The sequence below is a fragment of the Oenanthe melanoleuca genome, chromosome 5 (assembly GCF_029582105.1).
Source record: "Oenanthe melanoleuca isolate GR-GAL-2019-014 chromosome 5, OMel1.0, whole genome shotgun sequence".
In the NCBI taxonomy this organism is placed as follows: domain Eukaryota; kingdom Metazoa; phylum Chordata; class Aves; order Passeriformes; family Muscicapidae; genus Oenanthe; species Oenanthe melanoleuca.
Window position 1 is genome coordinate 29638628 of NC_079339.1, and position 21910 is coordinate 29660537.

Consider the following 21910-nt stretch of genomic DNA (forward strand, 5'->3'; position numbering starts at 1 on the left):
TAAGTGAACATACCAGAAGTTTGTTATATGAACATTTCAAATAAGCTCAGGAAAGGAACAAGGATAATGCCTCAAACCCATACATAAATAAATGAACTAGTAAGTATAACACTTGTCTTACATTTTGAAAAAAAAAAGTGAATTATGGTAGCAAAAAGGATTTTAGCTCTTAAAATTCTTTGCTTCAATAGCATAGTTATGCATTAGGAAAATTATTTCCTAATAGAGTGGTATCTCTATCATCTAGAAAAATATTTGATTTGACTTAAATAGGTAGAAATTTCAGAGAACACTTCAGAGAAGTTCAGTGTTTGGCAAAGGTAGACCTCAATATCGCATTTATTTTAAAAATTAATACAGCCAGGGTTGATTTTTTTAAAGCAGAATTTATCTTTAGAAAAATAAAACCTGCCAAACTCCTTTTAACAGGAAAACAGATCCTTCCTCTATTCTCATTTTGCTGCAGTTCAGTAACACTCCCGTTAATGGGGGGTGGGGATTCATGTGAAAGAAAACTACAAAGAAGTGAAAGAAATCAATATCCTAACTCTTCAATTAAACCAAGCAATAATTTAGTGCCAATTCCTGCTACTCCATCAGTGCACCTAGGCAGACTCCTAGATAGAATTCTCCATCAAGTTCTTGGTATAGTACAGAAACTTTCAGGCTTTCAAGTAGAAGACCTTTAACTAGGAAGCAGCAAGTTCAGGTTTCATTTTTCAGGTTGTATTTTAGAAGTGCAAATTTATCATTTAGATATTTTAAAACCATGGAAAAATACCTGAGGCTTATATTCAGCTTATTTATTTCCTTTCTAACCCAAAAAACTGTGTCCCACAAAATATTCTCATAGCTGTAAAAGAAGTAGCTAAAAAAGGAAGCCCCACACTGATCAATTATGAACAAATGGTGGACTCGGGCCAGGGAGATTCTGTACTGGCTTTGCAGGGAACTGAATTTTCTGCGTCTTCAAATGAAGATTTCTCTAGGCAAGTGACCTGATATTTGGCTTTCCTGATGCTATACAAGCAAAATTATTATATAACATTTCAAGCAAAGAAAATGTCATTTCATATTTTTATGCATATTTCTCCTCTTCTACTGTTTCAGTGATGATAAGCTTTCAAGAGAAAATGGCTAGGTCAACAGATTATGTAAAGCACTATTATTTTGTTCAAGCCAATGGAATGATGCTGATGGATACAAAATACAGTAGCTGGCTCTGAAAACAGTCCAGTAAAATTACCACCAAGTTTTAGAAAGCCAGAACAAAGCTACAGAACTCTAGGGGAATTAAAAAACCCAACCAATAAATAGCTCAATACTTTTAACAATTAGTATCCCAAATTAGGATTTATCAGTTATTCTCCAGGATCAATGTATATTATACCAGAAAAGAAGTCATTACAGACAGCTCCTCCATAAATAATTTTATTTCAAAATGACACAACATTTTCAGATTTCACTGAAGTCCTAGAATAATGATATTTATTATGTCTTTCTGATGCACAGAAGTAAAATGTCAGGCCAGTTGTTTTCTTAAGCTTTAGATTACATCTAGTTCCCTGCCCTCTTTACCTAATTCCTCGTATTTTCTCTTTTAAATAAGTTTAAATTTCTCTCATTCAAATGAGTAAGAAATCCTTAGATATAACAACCAGCCTGTTTCTGCCTCTTGCTCCAAAGAGCTCTTGCTTCTGTCAGCTCCCTCTCTCCTGCAACCTGGAACTGCTCATTGGACTTCCCATGCACTGCCCAGTATTGAAATTCCTTTACTTACAACACTACTCAAAACTTTGTTAATGATCTGTTCGAATCTTCCCATGACCAGTGTTAACTTCAACACTGCAGAAAAATCTTGCCTCATTTTTTCTGAGTTCTTAGTCTTTCACATGTAAATTTACTGATTTAAAGACCAATAAAGATCAATACCTCATAGAAAAAATGCCTACAGTGTGTAGCACAGTGCAGAAAGCCTATGTATACGGCAAGTACATGCTTGCAAATTCATAAAGGTACCACCACATTAGGATACACTAAGTCCAAAAGCTGTACAGAAATATTTTTTTGTGGCATCACCTAAGCTACTACCTGACATTTCAGTCAGTGAACAGCTTGAACACTTAAAGACACATTTCCTGCTGTGGAGCTAACTTAAGGATCTCCATGTCCAAGATGCAACATTGCCATTGTTGCAATGAGTGCAATGAGCAAGCTACAAAATGTTGGTAATTTCCTTTTGTATTTAAAACTATTTCTAGGGTTCAGGTTTTTCCCTACACCACTCTGCCTTGATCTACAGGGTTCAAGAGAGAGAAAATACATCATGCTTGAATTTGGTAGGATTTTCCAGCAATTCTTCATGATTAAGTATTGTTGCATTTCTAGTAACTCTTCCTTACCAATCATTTCTGCAGGATAATGCCCCACCATGACACATAAGAGACCTGATCACAAAACGCACAATTACAATGGATAGGAAAATGGGCTATTCTGTACTCCATTAACATACCATCCCTTAATCTCTGTGTAAGTGAACTGGAAAAACAAATAGGGATTCCTTTCTGGAAAGAGAGGAACAATGCCCTGATCTTTGGAGATAACTAAAGTTTGTGGATTATCTTAGCCAGAAATTTAAACTTGAGACTGGTTGCAAGTCTCCTCCAGTTCTCTTAGCACTACTGTATGGTGATTTTCCACATAGACATTGAGACTGTGACCTTTAACTGGAGAAGTGCTACAAAGCACACAACAAAGCTCATTGTGGATCAGATTAAATGCCAACACAGAAGAGCTGAAGTCCTGATGACTTTTCCTTTTCTATGATGGTATGTCTTCTATGGTATGTCTTGCCTTTTTTTCATTGTCCTATTTTTGCCATCACTGCTATGAGAGTGTGATAACACTCCCACGTGTTTCTGTTTCCAAAATTACTAGAATATCTTCCTTCAAGTCAATATTCTAGTGCTTAAACTTAGATAAACATGTATACATTTTTCTGATCAATACATAATTTACTTCACAATACAAGAATTGTAAAAATAATTCTCAATACACATACATAATTTCACATACTATGGCCACTAGAATATGACGTACATTGTTACAACTTAAAACACCTGGAAAGAACAGGGAAATGCTAAAAATATAAACAGGACAGGTTTTCATAATAAATCCATAGAGAAGTCCTTCATTCAGTATTGAAACTAGTTAAACAATTCTTAATTCTATAGTTAACAAAGATGTTTGGCATTTTGGCACATGCTAGATTTTTCCAGCACATTGCAATCGTGAAGTTATTTCACCTTATATGCATCACCAATCACACAGTAAGTAAAATACATAAAAATTTAATTTAAACTGCTGAACAATTATAAGTGTTAAATATGAAATTTAATTATGAAACAACATACATTTGTTTACATTGGACTTTGAAACGTAATTTCAGTATAAGGTGGTTTACAGACATGCACACTATCCAGAAGTATTCTCAAAACAAATTCATGTGACTTAAAAGATCAGTGTGGCTTCCAGGGCAAACTACTGACAGTGTTCAGAGATGCAGAAGTCTGTTCTCCAGAACAGATCTCCAAACTACAAACTTCATAAAATTATGTAAATTCTGTATTTGAAAGCAAACCCTGTTTACTCTAGGAAAATACATTTTTAAGTGCTAGGAGAAACACAGAACAGTATGTTTTTAAATGTATAATGATAACTTTCCTTAGCAATCCAAGTCAAATTTAAAAAATATGAATATATAAAAAGCCATAATAAATATCAATCTACTTTTCTTTAACACTTTTTTGGGCTCAAGCTTAAAGAGTGTACAAGATAAATTTCAAGTATGATGATTTAATATCATCACAATGAAGAAACTATAATGAATGACAACATGGCAAAACATATCAAAAAATAGAAAGTCTGCATAGTCACAGATTTGCTAAGAAAACTGGATGTCATTTTAAACACTGAGTTTCAGGAATATAGCAATTAGCACATTAAAATCTCATAACAACCTTTACTTAATCATGTAGCTTGGACAGCTCCAGACCCCAGCTCACAAAAAATTAAGCCTGATTCTATGACAGCTGAGGGCATACACAACTGAATTAATCAGGAATTCATGTCACAGCACACAAAGCAGGAAAACAGAAGAACAAAAGGTAAAAGTAACCCATTTGTTCCTCATTGTATTATTTAGGAGTTTGAATCTTCTCTATACAGTGGACCATGGCTTGTCTATAAATTTAAAAAGGAAAATCATTTACTGGGGACCATGCAAGAACACAAATACCCATAAAGAAAGCCAATGAAGTAATGAGCAGAGTTCAGCATTAAGTTTGAAAAGCAGGGAAGGTCTTCGAAATGTTAGTGTATTCTTGGAATTAATTTCATATATTTTTTCCCTACTTCTTGTGAAGATTTTATTTCTTAAGCTCACAATCCTTTTACTTATTGTTCAAAAGCTTCCATGAAATGTGGAGGCCTGAAGATACTCATGTGTGGAGCAAAAACTTCCCAAGAAATCAATCTCAAAATTATTTAAGAATTTCAGAAAATTAAACATTAAAACACCATGAAAACATGCTTGATGTTTTCTATTACCTCCATTCCTTTTATCCTTTCCCCACCAGCAGAAGGCAGAAAGTAAGAGAAATGTTAGGAATATGTTCAGTCTAATCTCTTTATTCAAGAGACTTGGATGAAATGCAAGTATGTATTTCACTGTGTGTAAATAGAGCTTTTTAAATTTTAAGATTTTACAGAACATAGTAAGTTGTCTTTCAAAGATTCTACAGGTAAATTTGCAGTTTCCAGCACCACAGTCATGCTGCAGTTTTTTTTTAAAAATACTAAGCCAATGTATTAGAAGACGTCATAAAAATGTAACTATTTTATTGAAATGCAAAACTAAAGGAGAAATGTAAGGAAAATGTACTCTATAAATGGCATACTTTTAAAATGGAAATTTAATTACAGGCATTTTACATTTCAAGTACATTGTTGCTATCAAATACTTCAAAGTTCAACATACCTATGCAGTCGGTAACAACCTTTTAAAAAAACCAAAAAACTTCATGTCTTCTAAAATCTACTAGTTATGGTAATTAGCCCTCCCCAAAAAAAGAGGAAAAAAAAAAAAAAGTAGGCACTGAAGTGCAGTCATCAACAGAGTTCATCTATGCAAACAAGTAAGGGAAGTCTAGCAGAGAGATGTGCAAACTCTGAAGTGTTCGGTCAAATCATCATGACTGGAAGTGCCAACACTTTTAAGAGGTGAGACTGACAAAAGAATTTCTAATTATTTTGATAGAGAGAGGCAAAGACAGTAGAGGCCATGAACAAGATTGATTTCCTCTCAGAAAAACAAAGGAAAGATTCTTATTTCAAGCTACCTACCTTGAAATACTAGTCTTAGTATAAGCAAGAAAAATAATGAATTTACTGTATGATTTAATAATTGCATTAAAAACTACAAGTCAATCTAGAACAAACCATGCACCTATGTGCACACAAAGGCACAAGACCCTTTTCCTTCTGCACAAGAACCTGTTCCCATCTAACATGCCACTGGTATCCTCCCAGAGTCATGCTAAGGTTACCCACAGCTACTCACAGGAAAGGATTGGGCACTGAGCAAAACAGTTTTCTTCAGATGTTTGGAGGAAGAGATGGAACTTAGAGTCAGATACTTTCCAGATGTGTCTGTACAAAGAACTTTACTGCTGACTCTGTATTTGGCAGATATATACATAAGTGTGGGCCTATGTGTGCATGTGCTCATCTTTATCTAATAAAAATGTATTAGCAAAAGCACCAAAGTTCAATGAGTCTCATTTCTGCCATGCATAAAAGGTGTCTCCCTAAAATATATTTACTCACTAAAACAAATATTATAGATTTATAAAAAATCTGGTTTTCTTAAGAATTAAAAACAATTAAAAATTTTAGAAAGACATAATGCCTCCTTGCCAGGATCACTTTTCCTAGTGAGAACCTAGAGTTCTAATATAAATTTTTTTCTTATTCCTACAGCAATACAAGCTAAATAGCAACTGGAACGAAAAGGAAAAAGAAAGCATAAAACCAAGTAAATGAATCCAATGCTATTTACTAACAACAGATAAATAGAAACTTTCTCTCCTTGTTTTTTAAATTTTTAAAATTTTCTTAAATTAAAAGAGCACTTCAAAGGCCTGTTATCACAAGAATAAATGCTTGGTTTGGGAGTTATAAACTTCAGATTACTGGGCAGAACAAGATGGCTTTTTCCACACTTTCTTTCCCTTTGCATACATATAGTGTTCATCTAAGGTTGTTTGAAAACTATTTACTTTGGGTTTTCTTAGAATGTGAAAAGGCAGCTTGATATTATACACAGTCAGTAATTTTCTAAAACTAGAGTTCTTCATAATATTTTATGCGTGTGTACACCAATATCTACAGCACATGTATCTCATGTACCACAGATCAGAAGCTTCAGCAAAGTTTGCAGGCTGTAACTAAGCCCAGATAAACTACAACTTAATATATAGAAATGGCAAAGTGACAGAAAACCAACTGTAAATTTCTTTGAGCTGCCAAGGCAACATTAACTGCTACAGCCCTAAGGAACTGGTAAAAGCACATCCACCATATTTGCAAAGGTGACAGTATCAGAGCACTCCCAGTACAAACATCTCAGAATCATATTTCTGTAATAGCCTTCAATTCATATAAACTGCCCTTCTTAGAAACTGCACTTGAAAAGAACCATTTGCAGAATTTGCATACAGGGACAAGTACATCTCCAGTTTAAGCCAGGTCATACCCCATGTCTACATGTTTACTTGGCAGGAAGTGTAGTGAATTAGAAAATTACTACAAGGCTTATATAATTAAAAAGAAAGAAAACCACATAAGATCAGCTGTGGAAAAAATGTTTAAACTCAAATGTTTGCTTTCCTGCAACTAAGAAGTTTTAAAGATAAATATACTAGTACAAATATAACTGTTTCTTACAGAATCCATTTCTAGCCTCATTTTCTAATAGTAAATACAATCTTACATATTAGATCGCACTTAGCTACAATTGTGAAAGACATGATTTAGTTTTATTTTTTAAATTATATTACAACTTATATGATCTCAAGTTTTCATGTAGCTCTCAAAGGAAATGACAAATTCAATACAATAAAGATATTTAAATATCTAAATAAGGTTAGGATGGGGAGAAAGACAAGAGATGAAACCATTAGAGAGACAGGGAGCTACTCAGTGTAATGCAGTTTGTGGTGTAAATTTCCCCCCCGTGTATTGTTCATGCATATTATCCATAGATTCAATGAATGAAATTGGTTTGAAAAAGAAAATCTACTGCTTTACCTGTGAGAATACAGTAAAGAAAATTTACCTACCAATGAACAGCTGCAGTACTTTGAGACACTTAGTCCATACATATACTCTAAGAGTGGGTGGGCTCGTGGCCTGCCCTGCAGGGGCACTCCCACTGCTCCCCTCGTCCTGCTCGAGGCATTGACACAGGGCAGAGTGCATCCGCCACCACTGCAGTTCCTCTTAAATGCACAATCAAACCTGAAAGAGATTCAGAAAGAGGGGAAAAGCAGGTAGGAGACTAATGTACATGCAGACTGTACCTCTCAAAGAACACCAGTTACTGATGAGTAACCTTTCTTCTTTGAGTCTGCATGTACATTCCCACAACGACTCACTCTGATCAGTTACCTTTGCCTTTTCCCATCCAGGAGAAGGCCTGAGGACTTTCATGAACAACTGCAGCATCACTCCACTAAAGGCTGAAACAGCCCTGGATCCTATCAGACTAAGACAATGTTGGAGGAAAGCAAAGAGAGAACTCTAGGTGACCTTACAGCACGTCTAAATACCATACAATACAGATACTAAGTTTGTCCAGAGATCTAACAGAATTTGGTTTGGCTGTATGAAGTTCCTTGAGTCTACTCAGAGACAGAAAGCCAACCGAACAATCATTGTGTGAATCATCTAAACTTTTCGATATTCCACAGTGCAACAAGAAAAGAAACAAACTAGAAAACTTGGACCTTTGAAGAGAAATTATAAAGGCCTTATGAAATCAAAAATATATTCAATCAAAGAAGCCTAAGATCTGGAAATGAGTACTGAAGGACTAATTTTCTTGTCCATCTGGATCTTCAGCACCATTTCAAGAAGGACCCCAGAATGACTGAAGAACAGATACTCTGCCCATATACAGGCAGTATGGAAAACAGCAGCTATAAAGACCCATATACTTCACTAGCTGGCTGAGAAAACTGTCTCCAAATGTACTGCTTTCATAGACACAAGCAGAAGGAGTGAGCAGGACAAGAATTTAAGAGCTCAAAAGAGGAGAAGCAACCCCTGTAATACCGTGTTTTTTCACTGCATGAACAGTGGGAAACTGCCATCAATCATGAACAATTCAACACATCCTGATCATCTGTTAGGAAGATGGGAGTTCTGAAATGTGTGAACATCAGTGTACTCAGAGAGAGCAACCTGGTAGCCTCACCAAAATACGGAAAAAAAGCAAAGGAACTACACATCACAAATATTCAGAGAACAAAGCAGCAACAAACATGTCATACAGATAATATCATTTTCTCATAAAGTATGCATGTCTAGACTATACTTTCATGCTACTAGCTATCATTACTCTGGAGAGAAGCAAAACTGACTGCCCTAGAGACTGATTAATGTTTTGGCTTGGGAGTTCCAAGATTGCCACAGACTGAAGAACGAGGGAAGAGCTAAAATACGTCTATGAAGACTACAAAAGAAGTTTCTCACATAGCTGCTTACGACTACAACTACTGTCAGAACATGGTGAAATCATAAAATAAAAACCCCACAGTTTTGTCTTTACTGAGTACTTCTCTTTATGTTTGCCAATTGGGGTAACTTACAACCAATACACCATAAAAAGAGAACCATTTTACACGCCTAATCCAAATAAAATTGCTGTATGGCTCTATTAAACCAGGCTCCTGTATGACATGCCAAAACAATGAGTATATTTTAGCACAACCACAGGCAGCATTGCAAAAAACTCTAGCTTTCTAGAATACTGAGAAACAAGGCTCTAACAGATAATGGGTTCTTCCTGAGGTGAAAACATTGCCATTTTGTAGCACATGTAAAGGCTATGGTCTCCTTCCTATCCAAAATGTTCTGTATGTTTAAATAGTCAAATATGGTATTACACTTCACTGTATGAGGAGTCAATTATGTCTGAGTCTATTAGTCCAAATGATCAGTGTGGGGAAACAAAGGCAGCATAGCTATAATAGATGCTCACAAACTCCTGAATTCCAAGTACTGATACTGTTCAAGCCAGAATGGAGTGACTGTGATGACACAGACACTGTTTTTTTCTAACAACAGAATTAAGGGCATTGGTAAATAAGCACTGATCTGAAATGCATGGAAATCAAAAGATATCCTCTACCAACTCAGATGCTCTTGTCCTTTAGAAAAGACATTTTAATTTCTGGATGTTATGATAGATTACTAGTCTTTGACAAATAATATTGTCAATACAACTGCCTATTCAAATATGCAGAGAAACTGCTGTTGAGAAGATGTGCCAGCATATTTTGAAGATCCTGAAAATCTGTAACAATTATATCAAGCATAACAGTTCCATGGATGGAGTAATTACTTAATGGATATATTTAGCACCTCCATGCTTGCTCCTACAGTGCACTATGATGGTCCCATTTACTAAAAATCTCATTGTTCTGAACATCAGTGTACGGATCCAGAACATATTGCCTGGTAACTTTTATTAGAATCATAGAATATCTTAAAGATGCTCCTCTGGTGCAATGAAGAAGCCAGCCTAGCTGACATCTCTACATATTTGTAGTGGATCCTCCTACCAGCTGAGAGATTTTTAAGATTATTATCTATCATCTATATTAATTCTCTAACATCTGATTAACATGCATAAGATGTTTTCAGTCAACCAGTGCATGTACAGGTCAAGTGGCCTAATAATTAAAGCTAGGATCTTACTGTGACCTATGATAGTGTCAATTTAAGATGGTGAATGACTTTTTACATCAAATAATCAGTGTTAGATTTAGCTTCCAGAAAATAATAAAGCATCAGTAAAGAAGCTCCAAAACAAAAAAATATCCTTTAGTTTTCTAAATATAAGGAAGATGTGGACATCCTGCTTGGATATATTCTTGTGATAGGGATAAACAACAGAGAAAGGTATATGCAACAAAATAAAGATGACTGGAGTATTCTGGATCTGACTAGGCTGTCTGCTCTTCTCTATTATTTGTCAAGTAGGAGTAATCCTGGAGACCCTGAAGATGATTCTCAAAAGTGATAAGGAAAGTATAAAAATCACTTGAAATTATTTGATGGTTATTAATGCAAAAAACATGTTAACAGCTGTTGAAGGCAATGAAAAATGAGTAACTATGATCACAGTTACAAGAGAAAAAAAGATTTTTCCCTATGTGCCCCGGTTGCCTTTTTTTTTTTTTTTTTAAGATAGAGCACAATAAAATAATAGAATGAACTAGTAATAGGGTGCCTTGCTGATTAGGTTATTGCTTATTCCTAAGTAAATGTAAGCATCCAAAGACTAAAACATAAAGAAAGAACCTTTTTGCAAGACAGAGCCAAACTTACAAGAGTGACTGAACTACTGAACTGGAAAGGCCATTCTCTTGAAAGGCAAAACATTTTCAGAATTCAGTCCATGCAGACTCTCTCTTACAGGCCCAAAGGATTATAACTATTACATAATACTGAGTGAAAGCTGTTACCATAGAATTTGATGAGCCATCATCTGCTTCCATTGCAGCTTGCAGAGGTGTCTTAGAATTAGCCAATCCCACTGCAATCAAAGATTTCAACTTTTATACTTGGGAGAAAACAAATGCAGAACAATTTATATCAGAAAGATTTCTTGCCCTAAGAGCTGAAACTTTCAGGCCATTTCTCTATTGGAATATTTTTTTTAAAGTGCTCATTTTTTCTTGATATATCCTAACAACAAAATTGCTTGGAATCAGGTGGCAATAAAAGCATTCAGAATAATAAAGAAATTTCAGAATCACCTTCCTACTGTTTCTGCAGATGATATAAATGAAACCAAAATCTGCCAGGGTACTAAGGTTGTTCAACCATGCCTTTATGGTGTTGGAAATCTCTCTGGTAAAATAATATACAGAATTTCGAACAACCTACAGCACTTTTGAAAAAATTCTTTATATTCTAATCCTCATTGTTTCTAAGGTCTTAAATTCTTGGAAATTATTTTGTGCTATAAAGAAAGTTATGTTATCATTTTGTTATATGATAAAGACGACATATAAAAACAAAAGGTATATTTTTCTGAGCCAACTAAGCTGGAGACAACTTTTTAGGAAGTCTTGCTTATTTGATAAAGTTGCTGCATATGGAGCAAACAGAAGCTTAATAAAGCAAATGCTTCACCAAACAGATCTAGCTCAACCAGGTCTCATAATGTTAACAAATCCACAAAGGTTGACTAAGACATGAAGAAAGTTCAAAGAAATACATGAAAATAGTTGGAAAGGACAATTCTAAGCAGAATCAGTTGTCATCTCTTGTTTTTCTAAACACATATGCCAAACTTTACTGATTAAATCATAAAAAAAATACTAATCATTAGTATCAGAATAAGAGAAGCATAGAATACTTTCTCCTTATAAATGCTTGCAGCGATCATATCAAGTCTCTTGACTGCTGCAGAGACATTCAAGAATCACCTGGACACAATCTTGTGCAAAGGAAGGAGTCCCCAGCACCCCTTTGGGCAATCCATTCCAGTGCTCGACCACCTGCACAGTAAAGAAGATCTTCTTCATGTTCAGGTGGAACTACCTGCGCATCAGTTTCTGCACATTGACTCTTGTCCTATTACTTGGCACCACAAAGAAGACCCTGGCTGTTGATGATGGGATCCAAAGCAAAGAAAAATCTAAATGTAGGAAATAATCCAAATATAAAACATCTAAATACAAAATATCAGAATGTTGGTATGAAGATGTCAGCAAAGAAAAAACACACGGATGCAGTGCATCAGTTTTCAGTTCCACAGGTGTTGTTTTTCTCTTCCTACTCTCTCTCTCCCATATGAGCTCCCTTATATTTAATTTCTTTAGAGATAAACCACTGCTTTCTAATTGATCCTTAGGGCCTCTTGCTAATTTTGTAACACACAAAACATGTCTCAAGCATTCCATGCACGTGATTGTTTTCAATCACAATAAGCAACATACTCATACAGTGGTTTTCCACCCAGATTCACAACATCCTCAGCAAACACACAAATTAGTTGGGCCTTTAAGGTTAACAAACTCTTGTTCTTATCTTGGTAAGGCTGCCAGATGTTTGGCACCATTCCCACACAAGGTTCTATCCTCTGACGCCCTCCCTTCAGATACTCACAGACACTGATGACCTCCCGCTTCAGTAGGCCCAGCTCCCTCAGCCTTCCCTCATAAGAGATGCTCCAGTTCCCTCATCATCTTAATAGCCCTTCACTGGACCTGTTCCAGGAGCTTCCTCTCTTGTCCTGAGGAGCCCAGAACTGGACACAGCACTCCAGGTGAGGCTCACCAGGGCTGAGTAGAAGAGCAGGATCCCCTCCCTCGACCTGCTGGCCATGCTTTTCCTCATGCACCCCAGGATCCCATTGTCCTTCTTGCCCACAAGGACACACTGCTGGCTCAGGGACAGTTTGTTGTCCACCAGCACCCCCAGGTCCTTCTCCACAGAGCTGCTTCCCAGCAGCTCAGCCCCAGCTGTGCTGGTCCATGGGGTTATTCCTGCCCAGTGCAGGACCCTGCACTTGCATTTGTTGAACCTCAGACAGTTCTCTGCCCATCTCTCCAGCCTGTCAAGGTCCTTCTGAAGGGCTGCACAGCCCTCTGGGATATCAGCCACTCCTCCCAGCTTTGTGTCATCAGTGAACTTGCTGAGGAGGCATCTGCCCTTCATCCAAGAAATTGATGAGTAAGTTAATGAATACTGAACCTCAGAAGACTCCACTAGTGACAGGCTTCCAACCAGATTCTGTGCCACTGAGAACCCTCTTTGCTAAAGTATGAGTAATTTCTAGAGGTAATTTCCAGAATTCATGGAAAGCCCTCTGGACTATGAGTACTTGTTTGTTATTTTAAAGATTTAAGAAGACACATACGGTTAACCTTTACCAGAATCCAGAGTTATTTATATAGTTCAAAGAAGAGTTGCATAAGAAATAATGAGTCTCTTCAACTGTGTATCACCTGCTTTATATACCATTATTCTAACATATGGTCTGTTACATGAAAATACTTATATAAGTGATTTTCAGTTATTTAATTGCAAAACTTACCTTTCTGGACAAGGTCAAATCACATTACAGTCAAGTGCTCAATGCAACTTAGAAGAAAGGCTTCATTGCAATAACTCAAAATACCATACTGCCCCTTTCAAAGAGTTGTATCATCTCCCACACATCCTACTTTGGGGATTATGATGCATGCAGTATATGTTATCTCTGGACTACTGCTTACCCTTGTAGAGACAATTGCCACTTTAGTGCTGGAGAGTGATGAAGAGCCTACACAGACAGCACAGTCATACAGACAGTATTTTCAGTAAGAGAGAGTAGGTGGCATTAGTGGATGAGGGAGATAGGCAATACATTTCATCTGTGAGCAACAACTGGGCAACACCCTCTGGAAATCAAGGACCACACACTGTTCTGTTTATAACATTTCTTACATTGTAGTGCTCCTGACTTGGGGGCCATTGTACATCAAGGAACTGATGTATGTAACAGTTCCCTTGAAGTTCCCACAGAAGGCTGCTCTCTGCTCTATGTTCAGCATGGTTTTCAGGAATGTGTCATGCTGCACAAAGCCCTTTGGACAAAGGACAGACTCATCCACCTCATTGTAATGGAGGAGTCTGTAGGCAGCTCCAATTCAGTACTGGTGATTACACCACCAGCTTTCTTTTATCTAAAACAGTGGCAAAAATTTCTCATGAGTGGAGAAATCCATCCACAGATTGATCTGATGCTGCATGAACAAACAGTTCCCAGCACCTGAAGGGAGTAAGATTTATTTGCTACTTATATTCCTCCTCTTCCTTTGCTTTATGAAAGCAGGTATTTCATTCAGCTATTTGTTGTCAGGCCTTTTTTGCTGAGACCCGGAAAGAACCTGGCACTTCCCTCTCTCTTACTTTCTTCCAGTACAGAAAACACACACACACACACACACACACAGAACTCTCTTTTCATTTCAAGACCCATCACTTCTGACTACAGAAGGAGAGGCCTTTGCTTTTTTCTTGCAATTACCAGTCAAGTCTTTTCTGTCCTGGAAGAGTTCTCTCTCCAGGCCCACTAATACTATCATATTTGAAAATAGCAAAAAGAAATAAAAGTTGTTGTTTTTTCTTCTGCTAAGAGTTATAAATCTGTGGTTAAATATCAGGTCTATCAGGAATCCAATAATTCTATAGAAGTAATCTTCCAAGAGCCTTTACATTTGAACCAATGAATCCATGCACAGTATGTTGGTTTTGCAGATGGAAGCATCCATACTGATCAACTTGAAAAAATTAATCCAATTTTAAAGCCACCACAGCTATTCCTTCCTAAATGTCACAAATCATTTAGTAGTTGTGGGAGTCCAGACTATTCCTCTGGCTTCCCTGGAAGGTTTAAGACCCCCCTGGCGGGGTCCCCAAAGACCCTGGAATGGGACCCAGGTGTCTCGGGGGCTGGATGTGGCTCCTTGGAGCAACTTACCAACATTGAGAGAAGAAATGCAAGCCACAAAAATAAAGAGAGTGTAAATTAGACTGTTAGAATGTAGAATTAGCAGATTTCTAGAATGTTTGTGATAAGGGACACGTGGCCAAGATGGAGAATTGGGGGTGTGGATACCTCTTCCTCCTTCTTCTCCATGTCATCCATGCTGGGTGACACGCTGGCACTTTTAGATTGGATGAGAACAGAGCTGGACCATGTAACAAGATTGTATTGTATTGGGGGTCATTTGTAAATACCTAGTACGTAATTTAGACTATAAAAGATAAGTCCTGCCTCTGCCAGGCAGATTCTGTCATGGACGTCTGGCGAGCAGACTGCTGTTCGCTGGACCAAGCATTCCTAAGATAAGGAACAATAAACAACCATGAACACCTCTAAGAACAGCCTCCTGCAGTTTCTCATTGATGGGCATTGGAAAGAGCTGGGTTCCAGATCACCTGCATGTCCTCCAGAGGTGATCTCAGGTTTAAGGAGACACCTCAGGATGTGACAGTAGTCCCTTAAGTCTTTAGCTCCTGTTTCAGCTTTCACTTCTAACTCCAAAAGCAGATATATTTAGCAGTAAACTCTAAGCATTTTTGTCTGTCACCCAAATTTCAAAATATCAACAAGAAAATATAAGACCATTGGCTACACTAAATACATTTTATTTGAATAAACAGCATACAGCTTTCTACACTAAAAACCAACAGCAATAAGACTTTTTATTTCAGACAGCAACTTATCTACCATAGTTTTTGATTTTGGGAAATTTGAATTTCCTATATTTTTGACCCTTAGGGGAAAAGAAACCCTAATAAAATCAATAATGAAACTGAGGCACAGCAAAATAGACTACCACTTCAATTAAACTCAGTTGAAGGTCTTAACTAGCAAGTTAACATCTGGACATCCTAATTTACAGTACTGACAAGAGAATACTATTTTGCTCAGGAAATAATTGCAGGCTAATAGAATAAACAGACTTCACACCTTTAGGCTCCTTTTATTATAATGATGTTTTCATAGGGAAATATTAAATTTCTCTCTGACCTATTTGTACAAAAACTTTCATCAGTAATCTCTGTTCTTTGGATAGATTTCAGTGTCTGATAAGGTCTGATAAGAAAATGTTTAATTTTTTTTGCAAACTATATACTTTGGATGTTACCTTCAGTTCCCCACTGATAATCTACAATGGCAAAGAGCAAATAATCAGGTTTCCATGGGGAGTTTTGCATGAGAGAAATATCAGTGATCTAGAAAATCATTTTAAATTAACTGTTTATACCAGAGTTTCAATTTTAATTTATTTTTTTTTAATTGCATTACTAAGATATTATCTATCCTGTGTGCAAAAGAAACTTGCTATTCATCAGTGGGCTTGATGCATTGCATCTTATTCCTGATTTTGGAACCAACATGCTGAAGTGATTTAAATGTGACAATAAATAGGCACTCAGAGAGAAACTTGTGCCCCATGTATTAATTTGAGGAACTAGGTTGTGACTACTGATGATGTATCCAAAGGTAGGCAATGAAGTTGGTGAAGGGTCTGGAGCACAGGTTTTCATGAGGTGCTGAGGGAGCTGGAGGTGTTTAACTTGGAGAAAAGGAGGCTCAGGGAAACCTTACCATTCTCTACAACTATCAGAAAAAGGAGGCTGTAGAAATGTGGTCTTTGGTCTCTTTTCACAAATAATAAATAAATTACATATTTATGTCATATAAGAAAAAAAAATTACATAAGAGGAATGGCAGCCATTTCAAGTTCTGCCAGGGGTTAGATTGCATCTTAAGAAAAAATGTCTCCACCAGAAGGGTTACCAAGGGTTACCAATTGGAACAGGCTGCTCATGGAAGTGGTGGAGCCACTGTCCCTGGAGGTATTTAAAGGATGGGACATGTAGATGGGGCACTTGGGAATATGACCTAATGGTGCACCTGGCAGTGTTAAGTTTTACAGGTGGACTTGAGATCTTAAAGGTCTTTTACAACCTAAATGATTCTATGAAAGAACAAACTGTTAATTAAAACCACAGGAAAGACTAAAATTTGAAAAGAGCTGATCACGTGTTAATTTCATGTTTCATACATATTCAAAATACATAATTATGATGATAGTAAGAATATTGCCTTTGGTTTTCTTTCCCTATTATTTAGCCAACCTCAGAAGGCAATATAAATGCTTAAACATATCCAGTAATCTTTTCATTGGAAGAGATACAGCACAGGGAATTTAAAAAGCATTTCAACAAAAGCTACTCTGAAATTAGCTATTTATTCTACCAGTGAGGGAAAGCCTTTTTTTTTTTTTTTTTTTTCAATTTGTACATTATGGAATTGCCATGGTGTTAGATGAACTGCAATATAATCAGCTGCTTTTCCTATTGCAGAACTAAGACTCAAACTACTATTTCTCCAAATATAGATTGATTTTTAAAGAGTTTAAGTTACTAAAATTCTGCAACAAAATACTGAAATTCAAAATATTCTGAATGTGCACACACATATTGAAATCTATATGTTGATTCATATAAAACATTAAATATAATAACACATTGTAAAAATGTCTGGTACCCAAATACATGAGGGGTGGCTCAGTTCTTTTAATAGAAGCAAAATGGCAGATGTAGGGAACTGCATCATTATGAAGAAAGCTTCATGCCTGTATATCAGCTATTGGCTAAATGGTCAAAATGTGTGTACTAAGCGCTTTTAATAATTAGGTCTGCAGAAAATATTTAATCCCCAGAAAACTCAGAATTTTCCATTATCTGTGAGATTCGATTTCTTAGTACTTTTGCTGGGTGTCTCAGAAGTCAACTCTGTAGCAAGTACCATGTTTTTAGAGACATTTGGAGCTTTTGTATGTAAAGCAGTTCTTTATAGCTCTCTGATTTTAAACATGGTCATCTTTCCTTCAAAACAGCCTGACAATAATTGTCTGTCGTCTAGAGCCTTTAGATACTCCATAAAACTCAAGTGTTAGCTTCAGTGTCCCAAATGACAATCAGCTTTATTTTTACACATTGCCTCTATTATAGAGCATTATTCCCTAGACATGCTTATTAAAATACAGAACACATTCCAAATACATAAAGAAGGGTTATTCTCTGTTTTGTTAAAAGACAACAATTTTATAACATCTTAAGATGTTAAGATCTTATCTTCATAAGGCATCCTCAGATACACAGTTTTATTTTCCAGAGTGATAAATCTTATATATTCCCACTCATGTTAAATTATGTTCAACTACCAAGAACACAGAAGAACCCTTTAAAATAACAGAACTGAGCAGTACAAATTTCCATAGGGGATCAGCCTATTTGTTAAAACAGAGGTTTATGTCATCATGCTACTGAAGCTACTCAGAGAAATTGTTACCGTATTTGTAATTCTAAAATGAAGGGTATTTTGAGAGAGCATAACAGTAACAAAGCAGGTGATAAATAATTAGAGAAAATAGAAATATCATTCTATACAGAAATGAGGAAAGGGAGTATATGTGTTACCTTTGCAGTCTTAGGATCCCACCTAATCTTGTCATAATGATGAGGCAGCTGAAATTGAATGCAATTATTTCTGCCAGAACAATTCCAGAAATTCTTTGTCTTTTTTATAATAATGTATTTTAAAAACTGAAACTCTTCAACCATTCCACCTTTACAGAACTTTGAGGACTCAATGGAATTCCCTCCCTTATACCTTTCCTTTAATTTTCCTTTAGGACAACTGATTCACAGAATTTCTGAAATCCTACTATAACTGAAAAGTACAGAATCAGTATGTTAGCAAATAATATCAAAATTCTACCCATTTTATTATGGAGAAATCCAGAAAATGGACATATCAAAACCATAGGGGAAATGAAAATGAAAACCTCAAGCTTTAATCTTACAATTGTCTTTAATTTCAAATGAATTGTTTTCTTTGCCTAAATAGGTGCATGCTAAGAAACAGTTTTGTAGTAAGCTCAAAGATAATTTAGAAGAGCAAATATTGTGGCTTCGGACATAACAAATTACATTATTTGTTTTGCAATATCAAAATATTGTTTGGTAAATCACATAATCTTGCACCCAAATATGTAATACTACTGTTGTCCAGTCAAATACTTATTCAGTGTTTTCTACACACACCATGGCAAAACTAATTGGCTTTTGTTAGAACCATAGCTCTCTGAGATAATTTGTCCATATCAATCCCACTGCCTTAGGAATCTGATACCTGCACCCAAGATGCACCCTGCTTGTGTCTGTCCTCTTCTTACCAGGAGGCATTACTTACTAGTTCCCTTAGGTAAAAACCGTGAAAAGAAACAGTTCCACAAACTGATGACCTCACAAACTAAACAGCAGATAAAAAGTGGTTATCGATGTTAGTGGACACAATAAGGCTTTTTATCTTGAAAAAACCCCAATAAAAAACAGAGGAAACTCTTGGGAAAGATTTTTTTTTATCGTGCTACAGAAGCAAACTTCAGGGAAAGAATTTCTTTTAGCCTGATAATATATCTGCTGGACTTCCTTCCTTAAAACTGCCTAGCTATACAGTATTTTTAATATGGAACAGACCAATGTCTGAGGGTTGTTAAGCCTGGAGGAGTCTCAGGTGGAATCTTACTGCTCTCTACAGCTGCCTGAAAGGGGACAAATATCCTCTCTCAGGTAACAATTACAGGATAGAGAAAAAAGCATCAAGTTGCACCAGGGAAGGTTTAGATAGGTTATCAAGTATTGGAGCAAACTGCCCAGAGAAGCAGTGGAATCACCATCTGTGGAGGTATTTAAATACATGGGGCACTTGGGGACATGATTTAGCCCAGGACTTGGCAGTGTTGGGGTTAATGTTTGGACTGGATGATCTTTGAGGTCTTTTCCAACCAAATGATTCTATGATCCACTAGAGTGCAGGGAGAAAATATTAGAACATGCATTAGAACATGGAGGCTAACGATAAGGATAATCTTTACTGATGAGATAGATGACCAAACCATTTGGAGACCACTGGTCTAGACCATAGCTTGTTTTTTCCTTTGAATAGTCTGCCAGAAGGGTGGGGCACTCTCTAAGTTCTTAGCTCAGACAAGAGATTTTCACTAGTAACAATTGCACTGCATTTGAATTTCACGTTTGTAACCTGACATGCTGTGTTATGGGAATACATGTGCTGGGTGGAGACTTAGGACAAATCTACCACAGCTTGTTAGCACACAACAGCACTTTCAGTACCTCTCTGCTTAATAGAATTTGGCTCATGTTGCAGAGTAGCCTTTGATCATATGAACTGGAATCCTTTCAGATAAAACTTATTTGGAAGATGGACTTCAGCAGCTTGTGTAACCCTCTCCAGCTGTTAACAGGCACACAGAGTAATACTAGAAGTACTTTGAAATAAAACATATCAAAGAACACATGATGAATGCTGGATCTCCAGCACTACATGCTTTACATTATGGATAGATGCATTTTATTGGTTTGTGTGACTTGGTAACATAAACATGACTCAAGATAGATGTTCAATTGTTAGCACCAAGGACAGGGTGGCTAGGGCTAAGGCAGGCATTTTTAAATTTGTCTCTACACACTTGGCTCTGATTTTATTTTGCTGGAAGACATCCATGCCTTTAGGACATCAGTTAAGCAAACATTCCAGCTCTGTTCAGTATCAGAGTGAGAAGAACCACTCACCCAACATACTCAATAAAACATGAAATCCATTTATAATTTTTCATTTTATCTCAGTGCTCAGATACAGCTCATCAGCACAAAATCTCATCTACACCAATCTTGTGCAACTGATAAAAGAAAGTATTTGAGCAAATAAAATGCCTCTAGCCACAGTTCAACATGTCAATACTTTTATACCATTCCCTTATGATGACTCCTTTAGGGAAGGTTTTGTGTGGTTTTCTGTTAAAAACATTTCATGTCTCATATTCTGTTTTAGACAGTGAACCTTATATATGAGAGGGTCACTAATAGGAATAGGGCACCACAAAAAACCTAATTAACTATCAGAGAAGTGGAATGAGATGCAATCACACAGTGAAGTACTAAGCATCACTCTATTCATGCAGTTTACAAGCTTGCATATCACAGGGAGGATGTGTAGTTTTTGGTGCCTTCCTACTGTAGTTTCCAACTACAACCTTAAAAATCATCTAAAAACATACTATGAAAGCAAAGTAAGCCACACTGTTCTAGCAGAATTATCTGCAGTCTGCCAGTTGCAAATCTTTTTCAGAAAGACATGGTGTATTATACTGACTTCTGACAGAGAGATGAGTGCTGTGCATGCTCTTTCTTTTTTTTCATTATAATCAGTGCATTATCAACCAAGAGAAAACAGATAATCAAAACTTTGGCACCTGCTTTCATGCACTCTTAAAATTTGCATAAATTATGAATGAGAGTTAATTTTAGAAGTGCAGTATAAATAAGGAAGAATGTTTATCCCAGTCTCTTTATCTGTTCCTCACACAAAAGTGCTTCTATAAATTAGATTATTTTTATAATCTGACTCTAAATCTTTTTCAGTGCTACTGTGCCACTTTTGTGATTAGGGGAACAGCCCTTCACATGCCATTGTACATGGTGTGGCACCAGAGGCTCACACACAAGAGAAAGGGTTTAGTGCTCTGGTCTTGGTTCCTTTCTCCTCAGTCCACCCCCGTGGCTCCCATGCCCACCCTTTCAGTTGCTCTTGAACACTGAGCTAATAGTAACCACCTCAGCACACTGCCCAGCCCTCCTTCTTGGATCATAGTAGTCTAATTAGAGACTTCTATTTTACATGCAAATTGGAATTGGAGATTTTTTCACATCTATTATACACATCATTTAACATTAATCTCTGCTGAATTTCATCAGATGGTTTGTCACCCAGCTACTCAGTATTTTCATGTCCTTATTTGCAGTAATATTTCATTTCTCTACAAATAATAATTTTCATAATTCGCTAAGATATAACCTGTAAATAGCTGTATAACCCAGGGTTATTTAAAAAACGAACAAAACCACAAAACAAAAACCTCCAAAAAAACCCAAACAATATTCCTGATCACTTTTTCCCTTTATACAA

General features: G+C 36.5%; 1 protein-coding gene across 11 annotated transcripts in view; it reads right to left on the minus strand.

The window, feature by feature from the left end:
- Window positions 1-21910, minus strand: part of GPHN (gephyrin) — a 271280-nt gene that overhangs the window by 130666 nt on the left and 118704 nt on the right. For 2 of the 11 annotated variants that reach the window (XM_056492847.1, XM_056492845.1), the window contains exon 1: window positions 7401-7572. The exons of 8 other annotated variants lie outside the window; for them this stretch is intronic. In XM_056492847.1, the coding sequence (XP_056348822.1) occupies window positions 7401-7442 (42 nt within the window). In that variant the 5' untranslated portion in view covers window positions 7443-7572. Of the gene's footprint in view, window positions 1-7400; window positions 7573-21910 lie in introns of those variants that run through there. One more of the 11 variants, XM_056492840.1, reaches the window with a different exon arrangement.